We start from the raw sequence: 25638 nt of genomic DNA on the forward strand, positions 1-25638 counted from the left end.
AAGAAAAATAATGTAAAACAAAATCACTAGAACAGCCTGCCTGTGCAACATTAGGAAAGTCACATACGTTATTTTATACTCCTATCAAGCCATTTAAAATAATGACTATGGGGGCGCCTGGGTGGCTCAGTCGGTTAAGCGTCCGACTTCGGCTCAGGTCATGATCTCGCGGTCCGTGAGTTCGAGCCCCGCGTCAGGCTCTGGGCTGATGGCTCAGAGCCTGGAGCCTGTTTCTGATTCTGTGTCTCCCTCTCTCTCTGCCCCTCCCCCGTTCATGCTCTGTCTCTCTCTGTCTCAAAAATAAATGAATGTTAAAAAAAAAAAAATTTTAAATAATGACTATGATGACTAAAATAATGACTAAAACCATAGTGACTATACTGAAACACATTCCAAGTATTACAAAACATTTTTACATTTAAAAAAGTGTAAAGCACACTTAGAGCACACACGTTATTACTATGCAAAAACACTGATTCAAAATAGAAAAACACAGAAAAAAATCTATGTACAGGTGATGGTACAGTTTATGAAAAATCCTTCCAAGTGTTTTTTTTTTTAATTTACTGGGAAATGAACTATTTAAGATTTACAACATTATGGTGAGGTTTTCCACCAATATTGCCTATTTCCCCTCTCCTCGAAATAAAGCACCGAGTTCCTTATTATAGCAAAAGAGGTACCACCACACTTAATGCTGTCCAAAAAAAAGGGGGGGGGGTGAGGGGATCAAACTACATTTTCCACCCAAACACAAAAGCTAGCCAGTTACCATATTCCTAAATTCACAGTAATACTATACTCTTACCTCTGGATAATTCTGCCCAAAGGACTCTGCAACAAAGCAAAGAAAGAGTTCATGGAGCATGTGCAACACGTGGAGGGACCCCTCCCCCCGCCCCCGCTTAGGGCTGGTGGATGCAGTGGTTCGCAAAGCGTGGACGGGGAACTGCCTGGACGGGCCAGGGACTTCAGGGGGTCACACTTATTTTCATTATCAAACCAAGATGGCATTTGACTCTTTACTCTCAATATCGCTTACGTTTACAGAGGACTTGTCCTGAGGCCCCCCAATCAGTGATATTGCAACAGAGTGAATGCAAAAGTAGATGCGAGAATTCTGCCAACTTCTACTTAGGCAAGCATTAAAGACAATTTGTAAAATTGTAAAACCATGCTATTATTCTATTTTTTTTTTTTTAGAAAATCGTTATTTTTCATAAAAATGTTACCTATAAACATAATGGGGTTTATTGGTAATGGGGTTATCGTGGTTATTTTTAACTACAAACTTTAAAAAAAATCCAGTCTGTCAAACGTCTCTTATCCAATGAACTCTCTAAAGCCTCATTAATAGCAGCCAACCAGCAGTGACCATTTACCTTCCTAAGAATGACATTTACGTTGTAACATAATCTGGTAGTTGATTAAAGATGCAATTCTCTATATGAAGTTCTTAAGCATACAACATTTGGGTGCCAATACCCCTGAATGCTTTTCCTGTATGAAATGCTGCGTCCACATGGGAATAACAAACGTTTCGAGCTACAGAGGATGGCAATGATTACTGCCTGCTTCTCCGAATTTTCACATCCACAGCAACACCGTCTTTGTCGGTATTTACTTATACAATTACCTAAGTATTTCATTATGGTGGCTCTTAAACTATACTCTGAGAACTACAGGTCCACGAAAGTTGTTTCACAGGGCACTCAAGTAAGATTTCATTTTTTAAAAAAAGAAGCCCAGTGCTTTGACAAAGAAAAGAAAAAAAAAAGTTTGGAAACCAGTTCTATTACATTCTGTCCTTTATAAAAATTGAAAACCAAAGAGTGAAAACAGTAAAGCTAATCAAAACACAGGCCCTACAGTAAAGAACACTTCGAGGGATGAAACTAAAGGTAAATGTCCCCAGAAGGTAATTATCTTGATTATCTAATGTGAGCCACATTTACGGTGGCTGACTGCATTCAATTATGAAAGAAAAGGGTGAACTGAAATGATGAAACCAGATCAAGAGGTTTTTGAAAGAACTTTTCTCAAGTTACCAAACTAATACGTGTAAGTAATACAGCAATGCGTAATTAAAAAATGGTAGTTTCCTCCCTGCAACCCACTCAGCAAGGTACAAGTTTCCATATGTTTCTATATGCTTATTTGTATAAGCAAATCTATAAGCATATATTTGTATAAGCATTCATATATTTACAGCTGTTTTTTAAATAAAACATGACACATACGATGGGACTTGCTTCCTTAACAATGTAACCTATACATCTTTCCAAATCAGTAAGATAGATCTATATTCACATGGGTGAGAAACAAACCAAAAAAAAAGTATTTATCCAAAAATTAAAAACAACACAAACAAAAAACCACAATCTGGGAATATAAAGTACTCTGGAAGGAGCAGAGTGTGACCTTCTGTGTTGTGATAAGGGAAAACCACATAGAAGATTCTGAGAAAGTCCAGAATCCAGGGATCATTTTAATGTCTGATTACCTCTCAACACAGACTACTGGTTTTGTATTTCCGGTTTATGTTTCTCGGGTGGGTTTTTCTTTTTTGAGGATCATCCTAGTTAACAGAATAACAATAAGGAGTTTAAAGGAGCACAACGAGAAAGTGACATATAAAAAAGATGAGGCTAATCCGGGGCAGTTTTGTTGAGGGGCCTGAGCAAGACGGCTGTCAGGCAGGATTACAGGAGCACAAGGCCCTTTCCTCACAGAATGCTCAAGACCCCTGTCATATGCTCCATCTTGCCACCACCTACCATTTAATGTCATGATCAGATTTCTTAGGTTTTAAAGACCATGCAGGAGGGAAAAAGATGCCGAGACACGTGGATGCCAAAAAGAAACAAAACCCCAGTCAGAGATGGAACTTCATAACACACTTGATACAAAAAACACGAGTGACTTCTATAGCAAAACGCACCATTTCCAAATCTGACAAAACTGATTACAGAAGAAAAATCCTTGACTGGATCAGTAAGTAGAGAACACATTGAAAGCCTATTAAAGACATACCATTAAAAGTGTGTGTGTGGGGGGGGGGGGGGGGGGGACACAGCAGACCCTTAAGGATTTTGTGACCAGTTTCTCCTAAATCCCAAGCAGCAGATAATTACCACGTTATGCAAGCTATTTCCGTGCAGGAAAAAAAAATATCAGTTTTTTTTATAAAACCAACATAACTGATACCACAGCTTCATGGTGATAGTACTAAAAAGAAAACAACAATTTTCTCAACATAAATGGTACATAGCATTTCACCTTTAGATTCTGCAGACTTGAATCGCAACTTCTAGCAGCATTTACAATTATAATCAAACCCTAAAGACAAAGCATCTGGAGTGTTACTGTACCGCTTAAGAAGGCATTATGGTATAGGAGAGGGGAAAAGGACCAGGGGTAGGGCTACAGCACCCAAACACCTCCACGGCATAATGAACTCTGACGTACTCCCTTAGTGAAGAATGTTTATACCAGCCATACAATCCTATCACTAGATGCTGAAATCATCTAAAACTCTGTAATCGTTTCTAATAAAAGGAACAGAAGACTACAATAAACGATAAAAATCTGTCAAAAACATGGACGATTCTCATTCCAAAAGGTGCAATATTAAAACCAGTTCAATTAGGGGCGCCTGGGTGGCTCAGTCGGTTGGGCATCCGACTTCAGCTCAGGTCACGATCTCGCGGTCCGTGAGTTCGAGCCCCGCGTCGGGCTCTGGGCTGATGGCTCAGAGCCTGGAGCCTGCTTCCGATTCTGTGTCTCCCTCTCTCTCTGCCCCTCCCCCATTCATGCTCTGTCTCTCTCTGTCTCAAAAATAAATAAACGTTAAAAAAAAAATTAAATAAAAAAACCATTTCAATTAATATCAGCAATTAGAAAGGGATATATCACCATTAACACCATCTTGGTGGTTCCAACCAAAGAAAATGAAATAATTGGTTTAACCACTGAAAATAAGGAGATAAAACTATTGCTCTTTTGCTATTATTGAATACCTAGAAAACACAAGAGACTCAAATAAGAAAACTACTTAAATTAGTAAGAAAATAGGGAGGGGTGTCTGGTTGGCTCACTCAAAAGAGCCAGCAACTCTTGATCTCAGAATGGTGACTTAGAGCCCCAGGCTGGGTGTAGAGATTACTTAAAAATAAATAGATTTTTTTAAATTTATAATATAGAGTAAGGTGGCTTAATACAAGAGAAATATTCAAACATTAATAGCTTTTCTCTACATTAGAAATTAGTACCCAAAAATAGAAATACAAGGAAAAATTCCACTCACAATGGCTACAAAACATAGAAAATATTTAAGGAAAGGGGCGCCTGGGTGGCTCAATCAGTTGAGCGGTCGACTTCGGCTCAGGTCATGATCTCACGGCTCATGAGTTCAAGCCCCACATCGGACTCTGTGATGACAGCTCAGAGCCTGGAGCCTGCTACGGATTCTGTGTCCCTCTCTGTGTCTCTGTGTCTCTTTCTCAAGAATAAACATTAAAAAAAAAAATTTAATATTTAAGGAAAAGGTAATAAGGAAAGACACAGGAGACATATGACGAAAAGTATAAAATCTCAGGTAAGACCATTTTGGGATGGGAAAACTTAATGGCTTTCCCTAAAAATTAACATTTTATGTAATTCTAGATGGACTAAAGACAAATATAAAAAAAAAAATCTAAATGTATGGTAAAGCCGCTGATATATGATAAAGGTGGCATTTCGATTTAGTGAAGAACTTATTTAACATACAGGGAATGACAAGTGACTGTCCATCTGGAAGGAGATGGAAGTTAGGAGGAAAAAAGGTTAATTCTTCTCACATTACATGAAAATTTCAGGTAAATTAATGTTTTTAAACAACAAACATCTCTGAAGAAAATCAAGGAGACCACATGTATAATCTACGGTAGGGAAGACCTTAACCAAGTGAGGAAAACTAAAAGAGAAATTCGTTTGATTAAATAAAAATTGAACATTTTACATGACAACATAAATAGTCAAGATTTACAAAAATTTGCAATGCCAATTACTGACAGGAGTTGATACCTATCTTATAAAGCAAGTTTATAGGAAAAAAAAAACAAAAAGAGCATGCATAAACAAGCCATAGAAGAACAAGATCAGACACCTCTGAACAGAGGAAAACATATCAAACTCAGTTGTAGTTGGAGAAATGTAAATCCAAATTAAAAATGAGATACCACTTTCATCCATCAGAGAGGAAAATTTAGAGAGAATACCTGCGGGCGGAGGGGAGGGCAAAGGAACATTTTTACACATTACTTGCAAAAATGGGAATTGTTATAGCCTTTGAGAAAAGGGATCAGCATCTATGAAAAGCAAAACACAGGGGCGCCTGGGTGGCTCAGTCGGTTGGGCATCCGACTTCAGCTCAGGTCACGATCTCGCGGTCTGTGGGTTCGAGCCCCGCGTCCGGCTCTGGGCTGATGGCTCAGAGCCTGGAGCCTGCTTCCAATTCTGTGTCTCCCTCTCTCTCTGCCCCTCCCCCGTTCATGCTCTGTCTCTCTCTGTCTCAAAAATAAATAAACGTTAAAAAAAGAAATTAAAAAAAAAAAAAAAAAAGCAAAACACACGGGCACCTGGGTGGTTCAGTCAGTTGAGCAGGACTTCGGCTCAGGTCATGATCTCACGATTCGTGAGTTCGAACCCTGCATGGGGCTCGCTGCTGCCAGCACTGAGCCCGCTTCGCAGAGCCCATTTCAGATGCAGTCCCCCTGTCTCTCTGCCCCTCCCTCGCTCGTGTTCTCTCAAAAACAAATAAACATTAAAAAAATGCAAAACATATACAGCCTTCATCTCAGCAATCCTACAGTCGGAAATCTAATCTCCACAGATATAAACACAACAATGGGACAAAGTACAGATATTTTAAAGTATTGTTTTCTAGGTGCCCAAAAAACAAAGAAAACCTCCCCAAACTGGAAATAAGGTAAATGCCCACTAATAGCGTAATGGATGAATAAAATATGCTGTATTCAAATATACTAATAAATTACACAAATATCTTAGAGAAATCTGCATTGGTGTTACTAAGTAGAAAAAAAGGCAAACCACAAAGTGTACATTATATAATCTCATTGTTTTTTACCATGTGCATCCACACACACAAAGTATACATAAGCATAGAGAAAAATATGGAAGGAAAATACGTGGGATTATCAACAAAAAGGAGGAGGCAAGGAAAAAAGACCACTTTCTTTAAAAAAAAAAAAAAAGCATGTAAATTTCACAATTAAAATTACTTATCATGAATGTGTATCTACATGAACGCATTAAAAACCATCGGATCTAGTATCTCCGAACGTGTAGGAATAGTATCCTATAGTGATAAGTGAAGAAAGTTTCAAATACTGTGTATAAAAAGGTTCTATTTCTGTAAAAAAGCTGAAACAAAGCCCTAACAAATGTGTTTAAATGTCTGTATGAGCAAGGAATAAGCTAGAAAAGGATAATCACTAGACAGTTACCATTTGGGGAAGGGGAGAAAGACGGTTCTTTCCGTACGCATGTCTGTACTGTCTCCACTGCCGTGGTAAGTAGGTGCTGTATTTGTTCATTGGAAAAGCAAGAAATTAAAGAACCTCAACGAGCTTTCCAGACTTACGCCCCTGCTGGCTCATCATTCTTTGAAGAGCTCAAACCTGCATCAGCAGCTCCCACTTACTGAAGGCTCAGGTGTCAGACTCTGTACTAAGGTCTTTTACATATTGTCATGGGGCCCTCTCCGTTCACTACTAAGTGACAACTACGGTCACCGGCCAGGCCCCAAGACCTGACCTTTACTGCCCACCTGCTTGTACTCACCAACCTACGTCCCACATTTTTCCTTAAGTTCTTCTTTCCGGGTGATCTCTTCACTCAGGCAACTGGAAACCGAAACCACCCCTCAAGAGACAGGGCCCCGACGGGTTAGAGAGGAACCCCTGGCTAGTGCCTGTGTAGAAGGCCCACGGAGGGACCTCCAACTTTATCTCACTGTAATACTAAAAATCTCTGCTCAAGGAGGAACACAAGCCTCATTTGCAGAGCAGTGCGTGTACAGGTATGTTTCCCCAACGTGCCCCGTAGGCTTATGCCCGCCTCTACATGAGATGATACGGCTTCCCACCAAAAAATTCATCCTAACCCTATAAAGAGGGAGCCATGCATCCTTGTTCAGAGTCGTAGCTTTGGAAGTCACTCCCCGTGATCTCCTTATTTGCCGCAAATACAGTTTGCTTTGTGCACACCTCCACCTGGTGTATCTTATTTCAATGTTTTTCAAACAGTAGGACTCAATCCACCACAAATGGATAAATCAATTTAGTGACACCCAACAAGTTTTTTAAAACTTTAGAACAGAAAATGAAAGAGGACATTGAGCGTGACAAGGATTAAGCACAATTTTGAGAGGGGTGCCTGGCTGACTCAGTCAGTAGAGCGTCAGACTTCGGTTCAGGTCATGATCTCGCGGTTCAAGTTCAAGCCCCACATTAGTCTCACTGCTGTCAGCGTGCAGAGCCTGCTTTGGATCCTCTGTCCCCCTCTCTCTCTGCACCCCCCTCCCCCCCTGCTCATTCTCACGTGCGCGCGCTCTCTCTCAAAAATAAACATTTAAAAAATCTTTAAAAAAATATTATTTTGAGAAACATATATATTTGTATATATGATAGGTTGTGATAGAAAATACATTTCTTACTGTGAGTTATAAAAATAAGCTTGAAAAACACGTATTTTAACTTTGTATCTCCAAGTGCATACTGTCTCATATGCAGCAAGGGCTCAAAAGTGATTGCAGAAGTAGGGGCGCCTGGGTGGCTCAGTCGGTTGAGCGTCCGTCTTCGGCTCAGGTCATGATCTCACAGCTCGGTGAGTTCGAGCCCCGCGTCGGGCTCTATGCTGACAGCTCGGAGCCAGGAGCCTGCTTCGGACACTGTGTCTCCCTCTCTCTGCCCCTAACCCACTCGCATTCTGTCTCTGTCTCTCTCAAAAATAAATCAACGTTAAAATTTTTTTTTAAGTGATTGCAGAAGTAAAATCAGTACCTTGCCTGTTCAAATTAAGAACACATTATTCCTTTCCTTTATCCGGCCAGCTATTCTTTTGCATGCTCCCACAGTCACATCACTTCTGTTCCTTTCTGCTTTTTAGCTGCAATCGTGAACTTTCTCCTTTAAAACTCAGTCACTTCCATAGCAATGTGTATCTTCTGGATCAGCCTTCCTTTAAATTGTCTAACCTTCCAATGCTAAATATTCCTAAGTTTCACTGTCACGAATCTCCTGTATCATTCAAAAAAAAAACCTTTACTGTGATTCTGCTATCTCTTTCAACGTACTAGCCTATCTAACACCTTTCCTCCATCCTTAAATTTCTTTTTTACTTTTTTTATTTTATTATTTATTTTGAGTGACACAGAGGGAGCATGAGCGGGGGAGGGGCAGAGAGCTAGAGAGAGGGAGACAGAGACAGAGAATCCCAAGCAGGCTCTGCACAGTCAGCGCGCAGAGCCCAATGCAGGGCTCGACCTCACAAAACTGAGATCATGACCTGAGCCAAAATCAAGAGTCCGGCGTTTAACCAACTGAACAACCCAGGAGCCCCCCATCCTTAAGTTTTTAAAAACAAGGGTCGACTTTTAGCCTCCACCCCACCTCCCACACCTTCCTAAAATGATGGTGATTTGATTTCTGCTCAAGGTGCTGCAGGACTGCCTAGGACTATACAGAGCAGGCCTTTCTCAGTCTCAAGTGTTCTACAGCAGGCTTTGGACAGCAAACCAACCAACCTGTATCCTCTTCCACCTGGACAAGGACAAACATACGGAAGCACTCAAAACTACGCTAGCTCTGGGTGCCTGGGTGGCTCAGTCGTTTGAGCATCCGACTTCGGCTCAGGTCATGATCTCACAGCTTGTGAGTTCAAGCCCCACATCAAGCTCTCTGCTGTCAGCGCAAAACCCGCTTTGGATCTTCCGTCCCCCCCCCCCCCCCCGCCTCTTCTCCACTTGCTCTCTGTCAAAAATAAATAAATCTTTAAAAAATATAGATGCCGAACTCATAGTAAGTACTATGTAACTCTTAATCTATCATTTATTCCTCCTCATAACCCCTGAATATAGGTCATTGTCCAAGATTCTGCCCTCAGCAGTTTTCTTTTTCTGCCCCTCCCACCTTCTCCCTTAGTCTTGTCAACTACTCACAAGGTTTCAATAAGCCCACCTGTAGGAAAATTACAGATCACTCTCGTAAATCTAAACCTATCTCCTGAACCCCAGATCCACCCTCAATGTTGTCTCTTCCCAATTTCCTTAAATGTTTGCCAGTAATGCCGTCATTGGCTCCCATCATTTTCACTTGACTGTTCCTCACCACCAGCACTGCCACCACATGCAAGCAATTTTCAGATTCTGTCAACTCTACCTCCTCAGTGTCTTTTTGTTCCATTTCCTAGCTCAGACCTTCTTTATCACTCATTTACTCTGGCCCTCCAAACTGTTTTCACACCATCCAAGGCTCAACAACACGTTGCTGTCAGATAAAGAAAGACGGAAAGGAATGAAGGAAGGAAGGAAGGAAGGAAGGAAGGAAGGAAGGAAGGAAGGAAGGAAGGAAGAAAAAGAAAAGGAAAGGAAGGAGAGAAGGAGAGGAGAGAAAGAAAGAAGGAAAGAAATGAAAAGAAAAGAAAAGAAAGAGCATAGCTCTGATTAAGTTACTTACCAGGTCAAAAACCCTTCAATGCATCTGCCCTACCTTCCTTAAAAAGCACAGACTTTTCAGCTGGGCATTCAAGAGCTTCCACAAAACAGATGGCAGCAACCCCATCTCTTGGCCTTCTCTTTATTCACAGTACACACAACCTGGCCAAGCAGGAACATTCTTTAGGTGTTCTCTCACTGATGTCTTAGCACATTCCTAACAAGCACTCCTCCACGTATCTTCACACTTCAGTCTGTCAATATTTTACCAATCTTAAATGTCCACTCAAAACTCCAACTCCTCCAGAGGTTTCTTTGTTCCTGGCTACCTTTCTTCCCCTGCTCCAAAGATATTCACTCGCTCTTCTAAGTGTTCTTAGACTTAATGACTCTTAAAGGCCTGCCTGCATTCTGTAATATATTATGGCTATTTACATAATCACCTTAATCTCCCTGCTTAACAAAAAGCTCCTTAAAGGTAAAAACTATTTCTGAAAAATCTTGGGGGCCCTTTAAACATCCAGTACAGCTTCTGAATTTTTTTTTTAAGAGAAACTTTACAGAAAGTCATTTAGGACTTCTGGAAAACTTCAGACATCCCTCGGCTATCATGCTAAACCCCAAATGAAATCCTAGAAGAAAGGACCCACGGTTTTTAAACAACTTGGGTAAGGGGTAAGAATCACCCAAAGAGAGGGTGACAAAAGACAAATGCCTCTGTAGCTCTCAGTGTTTTACACACTGTCCCTGGTAGTTAAGGAGCTTAAATGGGAAGCCAAGATAACTGGATTCCAGTGCCAACTATGCCATTTACTCAGTGCCCTCCAATCACTACTGTCTAAGACTTTTTTCACCTGCTGAATAAGAGACTTCAACTAGATCTTCAAGTTCCTCTCCTTGGGCATCCCGTGTTTCTACAAAACAATCTAACTTGTCCAAGCACCCAAACCCCTGACAAGTCTTCAAAGCTTCACCTAAGCCTCACATCCTTAGATTCCTTATTTTCCAATAACTCTGGTCCTGCCTGCTCTGGGCTACTTCAGCACCTTCGATCCCTGTGATCAAATCGAAGTCACAAACTGTCCCTGCCGCTCCACAGCTGATCTGAAAGTAGCCTCGGGAAAGGCAATGCATTCTGCTCAGGCAGAAGCTGGGCTGCCTCCTCCCGCTGCTGCTCCATAATAGGAGCGCCCAATGATCCACAGCAGAACTATGTCCCTAAGGTTGCAGCCTGAGTCCCTCCCGACCAGGTTCCCTCCTTTCCAAAACCAAAGGGTTTTCTAAAACGCAACCACAGCCCTCCTCACCCAGCAACTCGAGGTTCATCCCTGAGGACTCTGGCCGCCTGGTCTCAGCTCCAGGAACGACGCCTTTTCCCCCCACCGCCTGCTTTCTGAGATGTGCGTGTAAGTGGGGGCCGCCGCAAATAGCTTAGCGCAGGCTCCGGAGACTTTCTGGTTTAGAAGACCCCGCGGCTTCCGCTTTCTTCCCCCGCCTTCCTTGTTCGTTTCAAATGAGCTGTCCATACATACGCCTAATCAAAAAGAAGAACTAACTCGGAATCACTTGAGTATGATATTGACTAAGGAGCGAAAAAGCTATCGTCACTTAGTACTTTAAGAAGTGCAGTAATTTGTGGCCGTTTTCGCCCGAATCATGTAGGCGAACGAGAAATTTCAGGCATATAGCTAGACTACTAGTCCTTCCTGTGTTGTGTGTTCAGCCGCGTTGTCCCGGCCGGCTGCTTCCGATGCCCTCAAGAAAGGTTCCGGGCAAAGTCCGACGGATGTAGGAAAGCGGGAAAGGTCGGCTGTGGTGCACGGATGTGGAGCGGAGCTACAGTCCCCGAGGCGCGTGGTCGTTTGTGTATGTTTCAGTCTCGGGAAAATTACTTCCTATTTGTAAAGATACGCCATTGGTCCCACAGAAATGTACGATAGCTTTTGTTAGGCCTCTGTCTCAGGCTTTACCGTGTACCCAGCGTTGACCAGGACACTGAAAATGAATTGGAATGAGAGGTGGGCTGAGTTCTCACGAGCTCTATCCGGCAGGACTGTGGTGAGATACACAAAGCAATTAGAGAAGGCCAGTTGATGGTTGCTAACGAAGAACAAATTCTTTTATCAACAGATTTCAACTGTGGGTTCTGTGGGTTATCAGAAGGAAAAGAGTGGTGTAGGCTTACTGTAAAAACAGGACTCGAGCTAGATCACCCTCTGTAGATTTAATGCCGATAATCCTAGCTCCACCCCTTACTAACCCCGCCCCTTGGGCAACGTTTTATTCTCTGTGCTTCAGTTTTCTTCTATGTAAAATTGGGGGTGATGATAATGCTAGTACCTACAGGGTTATCGTGAAGATTAAATGAGCTAACACAGATGAAGCGCTTCAAACGGCAAGCGCCCAGTAAATTTTAGCTATTATTATTTACAAATCCCTTTCCCCTGAATTACCTCCCTTCCTTGAGGCCCTTAAGGGAGATCTCAGCCCCATTGGACCAAATACAGTGATTGAGGCTCAGAGATGTTAGGCAGTTTGCGTTCCTTCTCGTATCGAAAACGTTGCCAAAATGCCATGTAAAATATTATACTGCCAACAACGGTAAGTAAGTGTGCAGACACTCTTGCAATCATTCGTTACCAGTTCTCTCAAATTCTGCCAATTGGATAAGCGGGGAGATGTCATTGTGACATTTATTTCGTGATGAACTTTTCACATGCATAAATGTGTGTTAGTTTCTTCTGTAGGGTGGCCTGTTCATTCACTTTGCTTGTTCTTTGAATGGCGTATTTGTCTTGGAGGATAATTTAAGGGAAGAATAATATGATCGGATTGATGTTTGAGAAGGAAAACGAGGATATTGTGGAGTAGGATTGATTCGCGAAGTGGAAAGCAGGTAGGAGGTCAGTGCAGTGATCCTGTGGAGAGACGAGGAAGACCCGACTCAAAGCCAGGAAAGAGGGAAAGAGGAAGGCAATGCGTTCAAGAGAGGGGTAGGAGACAGAACTGACAATGGAAAGGTCTTTTGTATTTGGAAAGCGAAGAAGGTCAGGAGTCTGACATGACTTCTGTGTTTCTAGTTGGGGGGGCAGGGGGTGCTCCGTTTGACAGAGCAGACAATGCAGGAAAAGGAACAGCTTTGGCCAAGATAGATGGGGAGTCCAGACTGGGACATGTTAGGCCTGTGAGAAATTCAAGTGACCATACTGAGTTGGAGTTCACAGAAGAGGTTTAGGCCAAAGATCGACCACACTTCATCAATTCTAATATGCGTATATTAAATGTGGCTCCCCACATTTAAAAATCTCTTACATTTAATTATACCTCATAATTATTTAGCAGTGGGGTTTTTTCTTTCTTGGTGCTACATAAGATAACTGTGTTTTACAAGTCACGGTTGCTTTGATTTGATGAAAAACAGCATAATTGGTGGACTCTGTTTTACAAGTGTTAGTTGGAGTGTATTAATAGACCAACTACAAAGGAAGGTACCCAGATTTGTATGTTGAAGGGGAGAAAAGGAAATTTAACAATTTTCCTTCTTGGCTTGAAGCAACTTTTAGCTGTCATTCAGACTTTATATGAGAAAAAAAAAAAATTCTTGACTAGGGTGAACTTCCATCTCATTAAATACTTTTACAGATTCTCCCTAAATTAAGCCAGCTGGTATTTACGTCTCCTACAGGTAAATATCAGGAATTTTCTGAGCGGAGCACCTCCCAGTCAGCAAGGATCAAATCACGGAATATGGTGAAGGCCAGGAGATTTTTGTAACATTCCAAGGATTTAACCCAGTGGTTCTCAACCTTAGCTGCACATTGGAATTTCTGGGGCACCTCAGAATAATACAGGTGCCTCAGTCCCACACCCAGAGATTCTGCGTTAATTGCAAAATCTGCCTAGAGCATTCTTAGGCATTGATATATTTAGAAGATTCTTAGAGATTCTCATGTTCAGACAGGATTGAGAACCATTACTGTAGTATAAGACTGGGGGTGCCCCCCAAATTATTGGCCTAGTCAGGGAGTGAGGACTTTCTCAGAAAATGTACTCGACCACAATCCATGCTTATTGTGAGAGATTACAGACTTCAAAGATAGGCAGAGCTAAGAAGGAAAACATGAAATAGTAACATCAACACAGCTCTCAGTTCCCTGGAGACAAGAAGGATTAGAAGGAAATTTAATTAATTAAAACAAAAAAGGCATATACACAAGGTGATTTATTGCAGTATTATTTGTAATTGCAAAAATTTGGAAACAATCTAAGTATTTGTACATTTGTGGTACATTACACAATAGCATACTCAGCAGCTATTAAAAAAATGAGGAAGGGGTGGCTTAGTGGGTTAGGAGTCTGACTTTTTTTTTTTAACAGAGAGAGAACGAGAGCAGGTAGAGGGGAAGAGGGAGAGAGAGAGAGAGAGAGAGAGGGAGAGAATCTTAAGCAGACTCCACACCTGCGCAGAGCCTGACACAGGGCTAGATCCCATGACCTTGGGATCATGGCCTGAATCAAAACCAAGAGTTGGACACTCCACGCACTGAGCCACCCAGGCGCCCCACCCATTTGACTCTTGATTTGGGCTCAGGTCACGATCTCACAATCGTGTGATCGAGCCCTGTGATGAGCTCCATGCTGAGTGTGGAGCCTGCTTGGGATCCTCCCTCCTTCCCTCTCTCTCTGCCCCTCCCCTGCCCTTGCTCTGTCTCTCAAAATAAATGAAAAAACTTTTTTAAAAATTAGTACATGAGGAAGAACTCTACGAATTGATATAAAGCAGTTGCCAAGACATATTGCTAAGTGAAAAATGCAAAGCACAAATGCTGCCCCGAGAAAGAAAGGAATATAAAAAAACAGAGCACATTTGTTCGTTTGTGCAAAAGAAATGCAGTACAGGAAAGATAAATCGGAAACCAAGGCAAGTGGCTACCTATAGAGGATAGGTGGGAGAAAGATGGACAAAGGGAGTAAATGAAATGGGGTAGCAGGAATGAGGAGGTAGTGATACTCAGAGTATATATTCATATAGCTGTGCCTCTTAGAGCAGTGGTAGTGTCTCACATACCCCCAAAATAATGACATAACTAAAACCAACTGGGATGCGGAGAGAGCCCAAATGGAATAAGAAATACTAAAAAATGAACCCATTATAAGTCAAAAACATAGCTACACTGAGAAGGATGGGAAAAAAAAAAAAAAGAAGAATGGGAAGAAAGCAACTAGTGGAGCCCTAGGTTGGGTACCACAAGGCTAGAGACGAAAAAGAACTGCAGAAAATATCTTCATTAGCTAAACACTGTAATTATTGCACACAAGCTCCATTGATGAGTGCTAAAACAAGTAGGGAGAAGTTTGAAGAGAAACAGAATTTGAATAGTCTCAGAATATTTCCTGCAGGATACGTATTAACTACAAAGGGAAGGATAGTAGTTTTACAGTGGGAAACCTGGCAGAAACCACCTTAATCATGTCAACATCACCAGTAATAAGACAAAGCAACATCATGAACCTGATAGGATGCATTGAGGACACATTATTACCCGCAGTGTTCTGCCTCATCAAGAGAAAACATCAGGAAAACTCAAATTGCAGGACGTTTGACAGAATAACTGATCAATACTCTTCAAAAAAGTCAGCGTCAGGAAAGACAGTCAAAAGAGCTTTCAAAGACTGCATGAGACTAAGAAATAACTAAATGCCATGTGGGATCTGGTCGGGAGCCTAGCAGAAGAGAAAGACAGTAGCAAAAAACCTAGTCAAATTCAAGAAAGGTCTTTAGTTAGGAGTATTGTAGCAACATTAATCTTTTTGGTTCTGATTATTGTACTATAGTTATGTAAGATGTTAACATTAGGGGAAGATGGGGGGATATATGAAAACTCTCAAGACTGTTTTTGCAATTTTTCTGTAAGTCTAAAATAATTCAATATAAAAAGTTTTTTTTTTTAAAAAAAAGGACATTAACTCCTTCATCAGCTCTTATGAAGATGACTCACCAAGTCAAATGCACACTTTGTACAACCTTCTAGAAGATCATTGCCTAATAATAGAAAGGAAGAGACAAAAGACTTAAAAAGCCAACTTATTCACACTCAAGAAGCAATTCCACATAAAGTTACTGGATCTGAGGAGGGGATAAGAAGTAGGGGGGAAAGGTGGAAAACATAACACTCGTCTAAGTTATGAATTCCAAAAACAAGCATCACTGATTTCAAGTTTTGACAATTCCTTTTGGAGGCTCTTCCTCCAGGTCCAGAACATGGAGCAGTTTCTTGGCAGGAGACCTGCACAGTCACCCAGGGCCCTACACTTGGAAGGGCTCCACCCTTGGCTTAATGTTCTACTGTTGCAATCTTGAAATCCTTAATATTTTTTTTAAGTTTATTTATTTATTTTGAGAGAGACAAAGACAGCACAAGTGGGGAAGGGGCAGAGAGAGAGGGAGACTGAGGATTCCAAGCAGGTTCCACACTGTCAGCATGGAGCCCGACGCGGGGCTCGAACTCACAAAACCGTGAGATCATGACCTGAGCTGAAACCCAGAGTCGGATCATTAACCAACGAGCCACCCAGGCACCTTGAAATCCTTGATAATTTTTTATTTTTTTTATTTTATTTTTTAAATTTTTTTTAACGTTTATTTTTGAGAAAGAGAGAGACAGAGCATGAACGGGGGAGGGTCAGAGAGAGAGAGGGAGACACAGAATCCGAAACAGGTCCAGGCTCTGAGCTGTCAGCACAGAGCCCGATGTGGGACTCGAACTCACAGACCGCGAGATCATGACCTGAGCCGAAGTCGGACGCTTAGCCGACGGAGCCACCCAGGCGCCCCTCCTTGATAATTTTTTAACAAGGGAGCCCTGTATGTTCATTTTGCACAGGGCCCCACAAATGAGGTAGCAAGTTCAGTGCGCCTCCACTTGTCAACCGTAAGTTAGCAGAAAGAGAAGCCTCATTCACATGATGCACCCTATTCACCCCAGGCCACAGTTGATTGCTCTGTGGATAAGCCCCTGACCCAAGCAGGACCCAATTAGACTCCTTTCCCAAGAATTTGGAATGAGGACTAAGTGGCCCCCATAGTGTGGCACATCTCTTGAAGAGAGCAGATATGAATGAGAGGGCTATTGGCATCTAAAAGATGGAAACCATGCTGGTTGGCTTCAGATTGAATAATAAAGCAGAGGTTCAGAAGCAAGTCAAAGATAACACTTTCTGCATCCAATTTGTTCCCGAGAACATGCTGCATTACGTCCTCTCCTTCTGTGAAATATCCCTGGGCCTTTATAGAAGATAAGCTTTTTTGCTTGTGCTGTCCCAAAGCATTTTTTGATTACAGAGGTCCTAACTAATTCCACGCCCCGAGAATGCTCAGACCCCATTTGTGTTGGGAGGGAACACTTTCAAACTGAAAAGATTTAAAAACCATTTCTAAAACCAAAATAATCATTCAAAGTTGCTTTAAATAAAGAAAAGCCACAGTTGTTCCTTTGAAAAAACAAAGGAAAACACTGCCTAAAGGAAAAGGTAACAATAACAATAAAAAACATTATGTGAAGATAGCAAGTTGTTTCCTCGCAATTCTCTGACTCTCCAAGCCAGTGGAATCATTTTCATCATCTTTACTGGACTGGATGCTAATATACTTGATGAATTTCAAATTCAAGCCCTTTAAAAAACATTAGATAAAGCCCCTAGTGCCATTTTCACTGTAGTTTTTCCCCCCATTTACCCATTTTTCCTTCTATACCCTCTAATTTTACCTTTTTTGTAAGGGAAACTTAAGACGACTTGTTATACAAGTCAGACTTCAAGCTCTGGGCACTTCAAGGAAAGAAAGCAACTGTACTGTTTGGCAATAAATCTGTACAGTGGGATGGAAGAAGAGTTTATTCCCCAATATCTCCACCCTCAGTGGATAAACAGAATCTATTCTGTAAATTCTATAAACAGAATCCAAAGTCTAGCTCATCCCAGGCCAGAATCCAAATACTGAGGGTGTTCATCTCATCTGCTAGGGGGTGTGGAGACTTCTGTTGTGGTGCTCCCAGAAACTGAGATGTTCTCTTTTAGAAGCTTATTCATCCAGAGAACTTGAAAGGGCTCATGTCCAGAATACATAAAGATATACGAATCCATTTTTTTAAGCTCCACGCCCAATGCGAGGCTTGAACTCATGACCTCAAGATCAAGAGTCACATGCTCTACTGACCCAGTCAGCCAAGCGCCCTACAAATCCATTTTTTTTTTTTTTTTTTTACATAGGAGAGGGTGGGGCATCTGTTTGGCTTAATCAATTAAGCGACTGACTTTGGCTCAGGTCATGATCTCATGGTTGATGATTCCGAGCCCCACATCAGGCTGTCTGCTGTCAGCACAGATCCTGCTTCAGATCCTCTGTCCCCCTCTCTCTGCCTCTCCCCTGCTTGCTCTCTCTCTCTCAAAAATAAATAAACATTAAAAAAATAAGAAGAAAAGGAGAGGGGATCCTAGGTGACTCAGTTGATTAAGCATCTGACTCGATTTCGGCTCAGGTCATGATCTCACAGTTTGTGGGATCGAGCCACACGTCAGGCTCTGTGACGACACAAAACAACAACAACAAAAAAGGAGACACCACCCAAAAGAACATATGAAAAGGATCTTCATGAAACTCTTATTCTCAGGGTTGTGAGCTTGAGCCAGTTTTTTTGTTTGTTTAAGTTGGAGGAAAGTGCCTGGGTGGCTCGGTCGGTTGAGAGGCAGACTCTTGATTTCGGCTCAGGTCATGATCTCACAGTTGTGAAATCAAGTCCCACGTCAGGCTCCCTCTGAGCATGGGGCCTGCTTGGGATTATCTGTTTCCCTCTCTCTCTGCCGGTCCACTGCTCACACTCTCTTTCTCTCTCAAAATAAGTAAACATTAAAAAAAAAAAAAAAAAAAAGGTGCCCAATCTCCTCAATAATCAGGAAAATGCAAATTAAAGCCACAGTGAGATATTTTACAACCACAAAGTTGGCAAAAAAGAGCACTCCAAAGTCTTGTGAGAGAATTCTCTCAAGAGTGTGAATGGGTACATCCACGTTGGAAAACAATTTATCATTATGCAGTGAAAATGAAGTTTTGTATGTATTGTGACCAGGAAATTCTACTTTTATATATATATTGAGGAAAAACTGTTGCACAAGTGCATCAAGAGAGATGTACAAGCATGTTCATAGCAGTGTTGTTCATAATAACAAAACATGGGAAACAACCCAAATAACTTGGACTCTGGAATGGATACATTATGATAAACTCCCGTGATGAACTATGAATGAAAGGTAGCAATGATACACAGCTAATTTGACCTGCTACTTCTCATATCCTGAAACTCCTTCTCCAGCCACACTGGCACTTTCTTGTCACACGAACACGCTAAGCACTTTTTTCATTTTTATTTTTTTAAGTAAACTCTGCGCCCAATGTGGAGCTCAAACTCATGACCCAGAGATCAAGAGTCTCATGGTCTACTGACGGAGCCAGTCAGGCTTCCCATTACATAGAGTTTTTATGGGAATGGTTGATTAACTTCTCAAACAAATATGTTTATATAATGTAATATGTTGATTAATGCCTGATAGAGGACAATTTTGCTCTCTTTAAATAAATCTTTCTTGGTAATTAATTGTTCTTTTGAAATATGGCTGAATTTTTAGTTAGAGAATTTGCATCTTTAATTGGGATTGGTTTATATAGTTTTCACAGGATCTTTATCAGGTTTCACCATTGATATCACATTAACATCATAAAATGATGTTAATCATTTCAGCAATGTTAGCAATTCTTTTTTTATTCCTAGTTTAAATATTTATTTATTTATCTATTTTTAATGTTAATTTATTTTTGAGAGAGACAGAGCGTGAGAGGGAGAGGGGCAGAGAGAGAGGGAGACACAGAATCTGAAGCAGGCTCCAGGCTCCGAGCGGTCAGCACAGAGCCTGACGAGGGGCTCGAACCCATGAATTGTGAGATCATGACCTGAGCCGAAGTCAGATGTTCAACCAACTGAGCCACCCAGGTGCCCCTAAATATTTTTTAAGGCAAGAGTGAATGCCTTTATTTTTTTAACATTTTTTTTCATGTTTATTGATTTTTGAGAGGACGTAAGCAGGGGAGGGACAGAGAGAGAAAAGGAGACGCAGAATCTGAAGCAGGCTGCATGCTGTCAATAAAGCCCGATACAGGGCTCCAACTCACAAGCGGTGAGGTATGACCTGAGCCGAAGTCAGAACTTAACCGACTGAGCCACCCAGGTGCCCCAAATACACTTTATGTTTTAGGGCAGTTTTCGGTTGATGGCAGTACTGAGCAGAAGATACAGAGCTTTACCACCGGCCCCCACACATGCATAGTCCCCCCCATTATCAATGGCCTCCACCAGAGGGGTATGTTTGTTACATTTGATGAACATACAATGACATGTCATTATCACCCAAAGTTCTTAGTTTATATCATGGTTCACTCTTGCTGTTTGTTGTATATTCTGTGGGTTTTGACAAATACGTAATGACATATAACCACCATTATAGTGTCATACAGTGTAATTTCACTGCCTTAAAAATCCTCTGGGCTGTGCCTACTTATCCTGCATACCCCCCAACCCCTGGCATCCAGTGATCCTTTTATGGTTTCCGTAGTTTTGTGGGGGTTTTAGTTAGTTTGTTTTTTGTTTTGTTTTTTGCCTTTTCGAGAATGTCGTATAGTTGGAATCATCCAATATGTCGCCTTTTCAGATTGGCTTCTTTTACTTAGCAAAATGCATTTAAGTTTCCTCCTTGTCTTTTCATGGCGTGACAGCTCATTTCTTTTCAGCACCAAATAATATTCCATTGTCTGGATGCACCAGCAACGTTTATTTATCTGTTCACCTACTGAAGGAGATCTTGGTTGCTTCTAAGTTTGGCGATCAGAAACAAAGCTCCCCAAGACATTCATGTGCAGGTTTTTGTGTGGATATACTTTTCACTTCCTTTGGATAAATGCCAAGGAGTATGATCACTGGTTTGTATGGTAAGAATATGTTTAGTTTTCTACGAAACCACCAAACTGTCTTCCAGTTTTCATTCTCACCAACAATGAAAAGTTCCTCATTAGCTTGTGGTATTGTCAGTTTTCTGGATTTTGGCCAATCTAATAGGTGCATAGTGGTATCTCTTGTTTTAATTTGCATTTCCCTGATGACGTATTATGTGGAGCATCTTTTCCTGTGCTCATTTGCCATCTATATATCTTCTTTGGTGAGGTGTCTGTTCAGATCTTCTGCCTATTTTTTTTTTTTTTAAAAATTTTTTTTCAACGTTTTTTTATTTATTTTTGGGACAGAGAGAGACAGAGCATGAACGGGGGAGGGGCAGAGAGAGAGGGAGACACAGAATCAGAAACAGGCTCCAGGCTCCGAGCCATCAGCCCAGAGCCCGACGCGGGGCTCGAACTCACGGACCGCGAGATCGTGACCTGGCTGAAGTCGGACGCTTAACCGACTGCGCCACCCAGGCGCCCCTCTTCTGCCTATTTTTAAATCAGATTGTTTTCTATTGAGTGTTAAGAGTTCTTTATATATTTTGGATAGGTGTCCTTTACCAGATTTGTCTTTTGCAAACATTTCCTCCCAGTCTGTGGCTTGTCTTTTCATTCTCTTGATGGAGTTTTTCACATTTTAATTTTGACAAAGCCTAGTTTATCAATTCTTTTTTAGATCATGCCTGGTATTGGATCTAAAAGACCTTCATGTGCAAAGTCATCTGCATTTTTCCTATTTTAACTTCTAGGAACTTTTTTTTTTTTAGTTTTTGAAATTTTATTTATTTTGAGAGAGAGAGACAGAGGTAGGGAGGGGCAGAGAGAGAAGGAGAGAGAGAATCCCAAGCAGGCGCCACACTGTCAATGTAGAACCTGATGCTCGAACCACAAGACATGACCTGAGCCGAAATCAAGAGTCAGACACTCAATCAACTGAGCCACCCAGGTACCCCACTTCTAGGAACTTTGTAGTTTTGCATTTTACATTTGATTTTGTGGTCCATTTGGGGTTAACTTTTATGAAAGGTATGAGGTCTGTGTGTAGATTCATTTTCGTTGAAGTAAGCTCTACGCCCAGTATGGGGCTGAAACTCACAACCCCGAGATCAAGAGTTGCATTCTCTACTGACTGAGCCAGCCAGGCGCCCCTAGGTTCTTTTCTTTGCATGTGGATGTCCAGTTACTGCAATACCACTTGTTGAAAAGACATTCTTTCTCCACTGTATTGCCTTTGCTCCTTTGCCAAAAATCAGCTGACCGTATTTATGTGGGTCTGTTTATTCTTTCACCAATACTACACTGTCTTGATTAGTGTAGCTTTTATAAGATTTTATTTATTTTTGAGAGAGAGAGAGAGAGAGCAAGTGGAGGAGGGGCAGAGAGAGGGGGAGAGAGAGAATCTCAAGCAGGCTCCGCACTGTCAGTGCCGAGCCTGATGTGGGGCTTGAACTCATGAACTGTGATCAGAGCCTTATCGTAAGTCACATGATGTCAATCCTCTGACTTTGTTCTTTTCCTTCAGTATTGTGTTAGCTATTCTGGGTCTTTTGCCTCTCCATATAAACGTTACAGTTCATTTGTGGCTAGCCACAAAATAACTTATTAGGATTTTTGTTGGGATTGCATTGAAACTGCAAAGCAAGTTGGGAAGAACTGATCATGACGATTCTGACTCTGCCTATCCATCAGTATGAATATCTCTCCACTTATTTCGTTCTACTTTGATTTCTTTCATCAGAGTTTTGTGGTTTTCCTCGCAGAGATCTTATACATACTCCTGTTAGATTTATACCTTAGTATTTAATTTTTGGGGTGCTAATTTAAATTGTATTATGTCTTTTAATTTCAAATTCTACTTGTTTATTGCTGGTATATAGGAAAGCAATTGACTTTTTTTTAAAGTTTTATTTATTTGTTTTGAGAGGAAGGGAGAGAGAGAGAGAGCACAAACAGGGGAGGGGCAGAGAGGGGGAGAGAGAGAGAATCCTAAACAGGCTCTGCACTGTCAGCAAGGAGCCCAAACCCATGAACCGTGAGCTCATGACCTGAGCCGAAATCAAGAGTTGGCAGCTCAACAGACTGAGCCACCCAGGCACCCCATCTTTTATTTACTTATTTATTTTTAGAGAAACAGCACGAGTGCGAAGGGGCAGAGAGAGAGGTTGACAGAGAATTCCAAGCAGGCTCCATGCCACCAGCGCAGAGCCCAATGCACAGCTTGAACTCACGAAACAGCGAGATCATGACCCGAGCCGAAACCAAGAATCAGACGCTTAACCGACTGAGCCACCCAGGCACCCCAAATTTTTTTTCTTTAACAGGCTCACCAGGATGCCGGGGTGGCTCAGTTGGTTGCATCTGACTCTTGGTTTTGGCTCAGGTCATGACTTCATGGTCGTGTTGGGCTCTTTGCTGACCGCACACGGCCTACTTGGGATTCTCTCTCCCTTTCTTTTTGTCCCTCCCTCCTCATCTCTCTCTCTCTCTCTCTCTCTCTCTCTCTCTCTCTCTCTCTCTCTCTCTCAAAATAAATAAATAAACATTAGATGCAAATAAATGAAACAGGTCTACTATCACAGGGTTTCTGCTCCTGGAAGCCAGCCCCCCCTTGGGCGTAGTCACTGAAATACAGTAGATTGCTAGCCTATGCCACCTTTCCTTCTCCTGGAGATTTTTCTTCTCCCTCTACTTTGGCTTCTTGAAGACCACTTGGAGCAGGAGTGAGAGAAGAGGGGTGAACAAGAGGAAAAGAGTGAATAAGGGAAGGGTGAGGAGGGTAAAGCATGAGGAGGGCCAGCCACAGGCTTGCTGAATCTTTCTCCCGGTCCAGGTACAAAGAGTGTGGCGCCCTTGCTTGAGTTCCTCGTCACATGTGGCCAGGACGGGGCTGCGAGCCAAGACAGCTAAGCGATGGGCCCGAGGCCTGTGCTGAGCCCAGTGAGGACATTCTTCCTGTCACCTCGTGAGGGAGTGAAGCCCTTGGTGGTCGCCTGGAGATCTACCACGGATCCTATCCACCGATTCTCTGTGCGCCTGTGATACCTTCCAATACCTATTTCCTTTCCCTTGAATTAGCCATTTCATTCACTTTTTCGTTTTCTTTTTTGTCTGTTTAATATTTATTTAATTTTGAGAGAGTACAAGCGGGGGAGGGGCAGAGAGAAGGGGACAGAGGATCCAAAGTGGGCTGTGCACTGACAGGCTGACAGCAGCGAGCCCGACGTGAGGCTCAAACTCACAAGCCACGAAATTATGACCTGAGCTGAAGTCGGACGCTCACTCAACTGACAGAGCCACCCAGGTACTCGCCATTCACTTTCTTAAATTGCAAGAAAAACCGATGTTCACACAATAACAGAAATGCAATACACTAAAGCTGGAGTTCTCTCCCTAGGAAAACCACTGTTATCAGTTTGATATGTGTATGTATCCTCACAAATTTTTTCTGTGCATATAGAAACAGAAATGGACTAGCTCTCTATTTAATTTGGGATTATGGGAGACGGAAGGCATTTTTACCAAAAAACGGGAGTCATACGAAGTTACTTTTTTTTTTTTAACTTGTTTTAATGTGTATTTGTTTTTGAGAGAGAGAGACAGAGCACAGGTGGGGGAGGGGCAGAGAGAGAGAGAGAGGGAGACACAGAATCTGAAGCAGGCTCCAGGCTCCAAGCCGTCAGCACAGAGCCCGACACGGGGCTCGAACTCATGGATCACGAGATCATGACTTGGGCCAAAGTCAGACACAACCGACTGAGCCACCCAGGCCCCTCAAGGATGCACATCTTTTTCAAAAATGTATTAGCCCAGGCTCAGGTGGCTCAGTCAGTTAAGTGTCCAACTTCGGCTCAGGTCAGGATCTCACGGTTTGTGAGTTCAAGCCCCGTGTCAGGCTCTGTGTTGACAGCTCAGAGCCTGCTTTGGATCCTCTGTCTCCCTTTCTCTCTACCCCTCCCCTCCCTTCTCTTCCTCTCTCTCAAAAATAAACACGCACACACAAAATAAATTTTTAAATGACAGTAATAACAAATGCATTAGTCAATTTGCTTGTAGATTTTTTTATTTCTTGATTTCTTCATGTATTAGAAATATGAACATTTTACGGGTGCCTGGGTGGCTTGCTCAGTTAAGCATCCAACTATTGATTTCGGCTCAGATCATCTCACAGTTGTGAGATCAAGCTCCATCCACATCAGGCTATGCACTGAGTGTAGAGCCTGCTTAAGATTCTCTCTCGCCCTGTCCCTCTGCCCCTTCCCTGTGCATTCTCAAAAAAAAAAAAATATGAACATAATGATTATCAGTTATATACTGCAATCATTCTCTCCAAATTAGTGATTTATCTTAAATTTTGATTTTGGTGTCTTTGGCTGCATATACATTCTTTATAATTTCTATGTTTTTTCTTTATGGCTGCTAGTTTCCTGATCACACTCAAGAAAGTTCTCCCTGCCCCCAAACTATACATGAACATATTTACATGCATTTTCCCTCAGGGGCAGCATGGTGTAGTGGTTAGTTGTAGAAGGAGAAATTCTGGAGCTAGACCTCTTAGGTCCAAATCCCAGCTCTGGCATTTATCAGTTGCATAACCCTGGTTAATCTCTCTGTGCCTTAATTTTCTCATTAGTAAAATGGGGTTGTGGTGGTGGGGATTAAGTGAGTTTATATATGCAAAGCATTTAGAATAGTGCCTAGCATATAGAAATACTTGTTCCTTTATAGTTTTCTTTTTTTACATTTAGATCTTTTTTCTTTTGCGTGTTTTTTTTTTTTTCTCAAGTGGATAGCCAGTTTTATAAAATAGTCTGGTTTTCCACTGATTTGAAATGCTACCTTTAGGGTATAGTGAGGAACAGCCCATCCCTAGGAGGGC

The 25638-nt window shown here is 41.9% G+C and overlaps 1 protein-coding gene and 1 long non-coding RNA gene across 3 annotated transcripts in view; one reads left to right on the forward strand and one right to left on the reverse strand.

The window, feature by feature from the left end:
- The window catches only part of RBBP5 (RB binding protein 5, histone lysine methyltransferase complex subunit), a 36672-nt gene extending 25477 nt beyond the window's left edge, over positions 1–11195 (reverse strand). For both annotated transcript variants that reach the window (XM_007086538.3, XM_007086537.3), the window contains exons 1-2: positions 11026–11195; positions 809–834 (exon numbers count right to left, since the gene is read on the reverse strand). In XM_007086538.3, coding sequence (XP_007086600.1) covers positions 809–834; positions 11026–11044 — 45 coding nt within the window. In that variant the 5' untranslated portion in view covers positions 11045–11195. The remainder of the gene's footprint in view (positions 1–808; positions 835–11025) is intronic.
- A 286-nt stretch (positions 11196–11481) lies between these two features.
- On the forward strand, positions 11482–23855 carry LOC102969769. The gene is made up of 2 exons (XR_006213698.1): positions 11482–11736; positions 23593–23855. It is a non-coding gene; the product is annotated as an uncharacterized LOC102969769 (long non-coding RNA).
- Positions 23856–25638: the final 1783 nt, after the last annotated feature.

The sequence above is a fragment of the Panthera tigris genome, chromosome F3 (genome assembly GCF_018350195.1).
Source record: "Panthera tigris isolate Pti1 chromosome F3, P.tigris_Pti1_mat1.1, whole genome shotgun sequence".
Taxonomy (NCBI): domain Eukaryota; kingdom Metazoa; phylum Chordata; class Mammalia; order Carnivora; family Felidae; genus Panthera; species Panthera tigris.